General features: G+C 33.7%; 1 protein-coding gene across 1 annotated transcript; it reads right to left on the bottom strand.

Annotated features, from left to right (window-relative positions):
- Window positions 1-1,825: 1,825 nt before the first annotated feature.
- On the bottom strand, window positions 1,826-7,174 carry LOC107952110 (terminal nucleotidyltransferase 4A). The gene is made up of 13 exons (XM_016887373.2): window positions 6,618-7,174; window positions 5,720-5,832; window positions 5,560-5,616; window positions 5,205-5,300; window positions 5,064-5,134; window positions 4,372-4,414; window positions 3,814-3,894; window positions 3,662-3,721; window positions 3,504-3,554; window positions 3,279-3,376; window positions 3,127-3,175; window positions 2,972-3,016; window positions 1,826-2,751 (listed from the first exon to the last, which is right to left on the bottom strand). The coding sequence occupies exons 1-13, from the start codon at window positions 6,991-6,993 to the stop codon at window positions 2,251-2,253; spliced, it is 1,641 nt and encodes a 546-aa protein (XP_016742862.1). The 5' UTR covers window positions 6,994-7,174; the 3' UTR covers window positions 1,826-2,250.
- Between the last annotated feature and the right edge of the window lie 689 nt (window positions 7,175-7,863).

Here is a 7,863-nt window from a genome sequence, read left to right as displayed (position 1 = left end):
TCATTACTCATCCTCAAACAATGGCCTAAATTCTAAATCAGTCTCAAACTTCAAAACTTATTAATAAGATTTTTAAAATATCAGTATTGCATCAATTAGATCTTTTTATTGTCTAGTTGTTAATTTGTACATTAAATGTTAACTTGGATCTTACATGGAACGTATTAAAAATACGTGATCAAATTCTAAATACGTTTGTACCTATGGACAACTTAGATATGACATGCTAAACAAAAAAGAAAAAAAAGTCCTAATTTTTAATGACAGTCTTTTTTTTTAACACAATATATCCAATTTCTTTATTAGAATGTTTGAATTTTAAAGATTAATTTAAAATTTGAACCTTAGTTTTGGGAGTATGATGCAATTAATCCTTATAAATAATTTATTTTACTAATAATATGAATATTAAAAGAACAAATTTTTTTTATCTAGATCATTGATAGAACATCTCATGGTGATTTTGATTTTAACTATGATTTTTGTTCACATAATAGGTATCCAATTCTTCAAGGAGAAGGAGCAGGTGAAACATCAGCAGCAACTAAAATGCACTCATTCCATATCCGTTCAGCCTCCGGCAAGACTTCCGGTATAATGTTTGTATGGTTATCGTAAAGGGGGTCTTCAAGATGTCCGTTCACCATTGCTTCATGGCATGATCGACCAATATTCGTTTATTAATCTGCTTGTGAAAAGTTGGTCCAAGCAAGGCAACGACATGTATCCGCAACTATTTGCCTTGAGTGAATCAATGATGACCGCACCACTCGCCGCAATCACCAGAATTGCGAGAGCCGTGTGAACATTTAAACTTGCCATAGCAATGGATAATGATGGGTTTTTGTTTTTCATTATTCTCTTAATTTAGTGGGCAGAAGACTTTTGGTACTGCTGCAAGAATTTACTATAATGACGAAGAAAATAATTTATAGGGTATCACCAATATTAGAAAACATGCAATTAAAAGAGAGAATTTATGAAATAAGTAGAAATTAAATTATATTTAAGCTTCATTAACTACACTAATTAAAAATAATAAAGAAAAATAACACAATTGGCTTATGAATTAGATTAAAATTTTAAATAAGATATTCTTTTAGAGTTTATTGATTTTTATTTTCTTGATAAATCAATTTACTTCACTGCTGAACTTGAAGTTACAAAAATATAATTTTAATTTATCACTTGCTTAAGATTTTCATTATAAGTAATTTAAATAATTTTTAGTGATTTAGTTGTTTAAACATGCTAATAATTTATAATGAAAAATAAATGATATAATCCACACGATAAGTAAATAATCTTTTAGATCAGTTTAATTATATTCCTATTTAAATTCAATTTTTAATTTTTAAATGCTTAAGTACACTTTAAGTTATTGTAAAACATCCCATCATTCTATTTTATTAAAAAGAAAATGTATTTTTCAGTTTAAAAAGAAAAAATAATTTGTGTGACAGTCGAGCCGACATGACAATGTTAATCCCTAAATGGCCGAGTGAAGTGAAAATAATTAATTACATGGAAAAGAAATTAATTACATGTTAGCAATCCATTAACGGAAATTTTGAACAATTATATTAATAGAAGTGATTAAATTAAGGAAAAATATTATAAATAATCAAAATAAAACTTCGAAGTAACTTTCAAAACAAGAAATGAAGATCGTTTATGAGGTTAACAACTAAATGATCTTGATGGTACATTGCAAAAATATTCTAAGTAAACAACCATGTATTATTAAAGACGACAAAACTTTCAAGTTGAAAGACTAGCAGGAAAAAGAAGCATAAATTGACGAACAAAAAAAAAAGGAAGAAGAGAAAGATAAGTAGCTCTTTTACTTCCATTATCATAATCTTGATGGTACATTGCAAAAAATAAGAATGGAAGTGAATGGTTTGACATTTATCCTTCTAAGATTCGAACAAAACTGATTCAACTATTTATGGTTACATTTAATTGACCGTATAACGAATTGTTTTCAGATTCTTCCCCTAGTTTTGATCATTTTTGCAGACTATAAAGTGGCCTCACAAGCAAGCTAAAGAACAATGGGGCTGCTGTAATGAACTTAAACCCATCCATGTCCCCGTAAAAACGGGGGTCAATGGCAAAAATCCCAGACTCTTGTAATGATAGAATTAATGACATTTGCGCAAACAGACCACGGTTTAGTGTTAAGGTTGATTGTTGAATGATTGAAGCGGATGACCAATAATGAAAGGGGTTAAGAGTATGGTAGTTCTAGCGACTCCAGGACGCACCACCATGATGATAACCGTAACCATTGGAATCTTTATGTTTATGGCTATGTCTAGAACTTTTCTTCCTTGAACTCTTTTCTTTCTTTAAGAATGTTTCTTCATCCCAGTCCTTTGTTACATCAACGTTTTCTTTTATTTTCTTCTTTTTGTGCCTTCCTTTGGAAGAAGATTTCCTCTTTCTTCCAGAGGATTGAGCACTAACATCTCCAGCATTTCCGTTCCCTCGAGGCAGCGGTTCTTCATCATCGAACTGCCAATTGCATAAGATGTCCTGCTTTTCTCCGTTAAGTGTTTGTAAAGGCTCCCCGGCTCCAGGAAGCAAGTTACTAAAGGTGACATCCCCACTAGGTCCTCCTTTGCGCTCAAGCAAAACTGGATCCGGTCTAATTATGGTACCGAGAATGCTTCTATTGGGGCCCAGAGCCAAAATGTTCTTGGGATTACTCAGGTTCGAAAGAGCCATCCCGAAAGCTGACCTAATCTGCAAGACAATACATAACATTCTCACTACATGTATCCTGATAGTAGCTGAAAACCTTCCTCACCTTCAATAGAAGGTTGGAATGAAGCCAACTTGATCTAACTTATCCTACCAGAGAGATACTAGGTTTACTGCATGAATAAGGGAGTAAGAGGGCAGCCATGGGTGAAGGGTTTTCCCCCTCGAGAAACAGTGAACTAGAAAGGTAAAAATTATTAACCTGGATATAGTTAAATGAGTTCTTCCCAATGTCATTGTCTGGAGTCTGTTTCATCATAAGAAAGAGATTAATAAATTTAAAAAAAAAAAAAAAGAGAGGGAAAGCATAACTCAGCAGCCAAAGCATGAATAAGAAGTAACAACATTCAAGGCAACCTGTGGGTCCTCGATGGAGATGAGAAATGGCCGTCCTTTGCTTGAAAACCTAAAGAAGAATCAAACCAAAAGAAGAATATACAATTTTAGTCACCAAGTAATTGTGGAAGAAAAGTGATCAACTCAGCATGACGGAAATTTTTTCCTTTTACCCTTTGCTACTCTTCAAAAAGAAAGTGCCTCTCTCTTTGCAAGATACACCAACATCCACAGTGTTCAATTTTCGTCCATAAAAATCAAAGAAATGCACCTAATTTCAAAATGAAGTACATTTATAACATTGCATGTCAGCTTTTCTTTTCAGTTCTCTTATTTTATCACAAAATGTTCAGATTAAGAGGGAAGCAAAAGAGAAAATGGTTTCTGTGCACACGTACCAAGAGCATTCCCAAGTTATGTTCCGGACAAGCTCTGGATTCACTCAGATTCTGAAGTACGGAAAGCCACAAGTTAGGTTAGGCAACACCAATAAAACAGGGGTAAAAGCAAAAGGTGCTAGAGTCCAATGCCTTATCGAAAATCCGAAAATGCATACCTGCAACATGGCTATGATCATTGCAAGGAGAGCATATGAACCTATTCCACCTGAATATACCTGCATAGTTTCAAAAACATTGCAAATCAAGAACAGAGGAACACTACTTTTTGAACAAAACGAACAGATCATCAATATAGATAAACTCAAACCTCATTAAGGTCTCTCTGTTGTAAAAATACTTTCAAGATCAAACACAATGGTCGTAATTGAGGCCATTTTAGTACTGCTTCCTAAGAGAAAACACATAAGCAAAGTTTAAATTTAGAAAAAAAAAAACATCTAGAAAAAAGCCCAAAGTTTATGGAACATACAAAGAAATAAACTAAAGAAGCAGAGCTTTAATTAACCACAGGAAAACCACAGAAGTCCTAATTTTGAGGAACATGAGTTAATCGAACCAAAATGATTTACATAAATTTTAATCAACAAATCCAGAAGTAGACATAGGAAATAAGTGAAAATTAAGCAGTGATTCCCATTGGTGAAGATAAAGCTAGGAAACAATCAAACTCAACACAAGAGCACAATCCTCAAGAATAATTGCAGCCAAAAATGAAACTTGTCTCAGAAGAAATCCTAATAAGAAAGAGTCTATGGTCCAACTTAATTGACCTCATCTGACAAGAAAGGGGATTAAAATAACTATAACTTAAGCACCACTAACAAATGAAACATCTGAGGCAGGAAAGTCTGTAATTGCAACAAACCTTGATAAACTCAGCAGCTTTTGGTCCATTATCTACATCAAAGCTGCAATATTGAACACCCAATTAAATATTAAATTGTGAGACAGAAGTGCTAAAGAAAACATGGCTTTTAAATTGCCACATCAAACCAAGATGGAGATAAACAACTTTCTTTGGTGCACTTATTACATCTGCTATAAATCAGTCTAGGAAACTAAACATGCCTCCACCCTCATCAAATTCCAAGCATCCTATCAGATCTTGTCAGTCAAGAAAATTCAGGAAAATAGGAATCTCAATCAAGTGAACTGTTTATGCGATTACAGAAAAAATGACCAAGATTTCTTGTTCATGAATTCTCGACAATCTCATCTTCCTGAAATAAAAAATAAAGAAAATTTCTCTGTTTGGTAAACTAGTTAGCCTCATTCGCTACTAATATCCGAATCCTAAGTTTTTTTATGGAATTTCCAAATACTTGGACCTCCCAATTATCATGGACCTCAAAGAAAACAATGAAGACAATTCAATCCTACCATAATATCTTCCAAAAACCTCACTGCTAAAATTTCATATTAATCCAGTGTCTTTTATGATGATATTCATACCAGAACTAAAACAAATTCAGAAATGTTCGGAGGCGAAGAGAATTTTAGATGAGATATTGGATTAAAACATACTAGGACAAGAGGGCAAGAGAAATATAGAACTACCTTATATCAAATGCGACACCGCTTTTCTTTTCTACAAACTTAATTATTGGCACGCGAGCTTTTGCAATCACCTGATAGGAATTGAATTGTTAGCTAAATATACTCTATTGTATCAGTAAACTTTCCAAAAAAATAAAATACCTGCATCTTTTTTGCAATTCCCCTTTGAGATAATGCCCTGGAAAGAGCATACAAACCAGTCTGTGGATTTTTTATACCTGACTCTAGAATCACTACCTACATAAAATGGAAACAAATGGCTTAAGAAAGTCAGTCATACAGAATAGGGGAGAAATACAAAAATTTGGGTCAGCTTTCCTCTGCCTATTGTTTTTCTTTCCTTTCCATAGTAGAAAATCTATATACTAAATTTCATAATCCTAATGAAAAACCCATCAACCATGTTACGCAAGCTACAATATAACAAGATTAAACATTAATATAGTTTGAGTTGCGAGACATAAACTTATGGGATAAAAGGAAGCAAACTACTCACATCAATATCACTTGTTGGTAAATAAAGCCCTGTCCTGAATGACCCAAAAACTTCTGGCTGCAAAGCAACAACTCATTACCATTTGCCATTGTACACTATGTATGCATCTTTACATGTGTGTGCTTTTGTGCATGAGAGAAAGAGAGGCTGCCAATCATACCCTGCAGGCAGGCCATATGTACTTGATAACATCAAAAACAGAATGCACAGCTGCATCACGTGCTGCTTGCTCTTCGGGAGTAGGGGATAGAAAATCACAGAAGTCCACTATTTCTGCAACGCCCACCATGGTGGGAAGTATTAAAATATGCTTATGATGTACTCACCATAAAAGTTCCATTCAAGAATCTTTATTACCAGCTACCAATTACAGGAACCCAATGTGCTACAAACACACATACTTTTAAAAAAATAAAGCTAAATTATACATTTAGCCCTTCTTCAATAATTACAAGATTATATTAACAGAACTCTAAAATCTGAAGTACTTGATTCAAATGCCCATCTATAGACTCCATGTATCATTCCCACCACACATACTGGCCAAAAATGTATGACTCTTCAATCATAAACTCAAGGACCATAATGACCATTGGACGTGCAACCCTCCATTTCTTTTCTAGACAACCATATCCACCAAATTAATGTGATTTACCCTAAAACTTAAAAAATCAGAGTAACAAGCAGATGACAGAGTTCCAAATGAATTATCCAGAACTAGCACACAAACCAAGGTAAAGATACAAAATGCCAAAATTTATTAATGGATATCTCAATTTAAAAACTTAAAACTTCATTTCCAACTATATTCATCACTAAAATAACTAAAAGCATTGAATTTAATGGCAATTGAAAAATATGATAGCAATAAAGCTGGCCCGATATTTTGTAAGGGGTCAAAAACTGAACTTCAAATCAGCTTAAGCACTATAAACTATAATTAATCATCACAAACTTCAATTTTACATAGAATAACCAAACAGTTCGATAAAAAACAGAAAAAAAAAAGTCAAAAAATTCAAAATTTCCATTACAAAAAGCTCAAATCATCAGCGAACCTTTATGCAACTGAAGCATTGGACTTTGGAACCTACTATTCCCACGAAACCACCATTTGTTCTCAAGCCTTGGCTCATCCGCAGGACCCGGTGTCTTCGGCTCTGGTTCATCCCAGGCCGAGACTGGAGCCCGAATTACTACTGGTTCATCCGGCTCATTAACATCAAGCGAGAAATAGTCCGGCGCAGCTGAGTCCACGGAGATGGTATTTTCTGCCGATAGAGAGATTTCGTTGCGGAAGACAGTGTACGGCTCAACAGGAGATTGATTGGACGGCGGAGATTCGGCGGTAGGGGAAGAAGGGAGAGAAATTGGGTTTAAGGTTAGGGTTTCGTAGAGGACGGGTTGCGAATTTGTGGGAGTTTGAGGTTCCATTGAAGGGAATTTTGAAGGAAAGAATAGATTATGGTATTGGGGAATTGAGGAAGTTAGGGGACAGGTCGCGAATTGCTGGGTTCGGGGTTCCACCGACTGAAATGCAGTTTCATGGAGGTTAAACGTTAGGGCTTTGGGGATTAGGGAAATTAGGGTTTTTGGGTCTAGGCGGTATCTTTTAATCTTAAACGACGTAGGATATATACATTTCCTTTTTGTTTTCTAATTTGTTGTTAAGGTTTAATTCTGGTTTTAGTCCTTCTACAATACTGCAAATTAGAATTTAATTCTTCTACTTTAATTTCTCATTATTTAATTCTCTAATTTTATGTTATTAATAAGTTTATCAACAATGTTGTTAATTTTTTCCATTAATGAAGCAATCAGCTAAATATAATTTTATTATTAATTAAATATAACCTATAAACATCGAAATCTCAGCTAATTACTCATCTCACATCCATTTTCTCTTAAGCCTCGTCCATGAAAACTTAAAGCAACTACGTATAAAAAATCAACCAATAACTCTTTCTTTCTCAACTCTCAATTTCTTGCAAAAGTGAAGATGAAAAAAAGTGAGACATCATGATTGGAACTAGAAAACTCTAAGAATCTGGTTGGAAAATCAATTTAACTCTCAAAAATTAAAAAAAAATACGTACAAAATAAGTTTATATTAATATATAATATATATTTTATAATTAAATTTAAATAAAAATATTTTTATTATTTTTAAAATAGTGAAACGAAATCATTTCGACCAGCTAAGTTTAGTTGGGCTCGAGCCTACAATTTTTTTTTAATCGGCCTTAAGCTTGGCACAACCTATAAACACATTTAGTGATAGGTAACGTTTTAGTTGAGGAAGGT

This window comes from Gossypium hirsutum, chromosome D01 (assembly GCF_007990345.1).
Source record: "Gossypium hirsutum isolate 1008001.06 chromosome D01, Gossypium_hirsutum_v2.1, whole genome shotgun sequence".
Lineage (NCBI taxonomy): Eukaryota > Viridiplantae > Streptophyta > Magnoliopsida > Malvales > Malvaceae > Gossypium > Gossypium hirsutum.
The sequence above is the reverse complement of the archived record's forward strand: the minus strand, read 5'-3'. Positions and strand labels throughout refer to the sequence as shown.

Bases quoted from the DNA above. Each gene is read 5' to 3' on its own strand.
- LOC107952110 (XM_016887373.2), bottom strand. From the start codon at position 6,993: ATGGAACCTCAAACTCCCACAAATTCGCAACCCGTCCTCTACGAAACC. The intron at 4,415-5,063 runs GTAGTTCTATAT...TCAATATTGCAG, and splicing joins GGTGTCGCATTTGATATAAG to CTTTGATGTAGATAATGGAC. The intron at 3,377-3,503 runs GTACGTGTGCAC...TTTTGAAATTAG, and splicing joins ATAACTTGGGAATGCTCTTG to GTGCATTTCTTTGATTTTTA.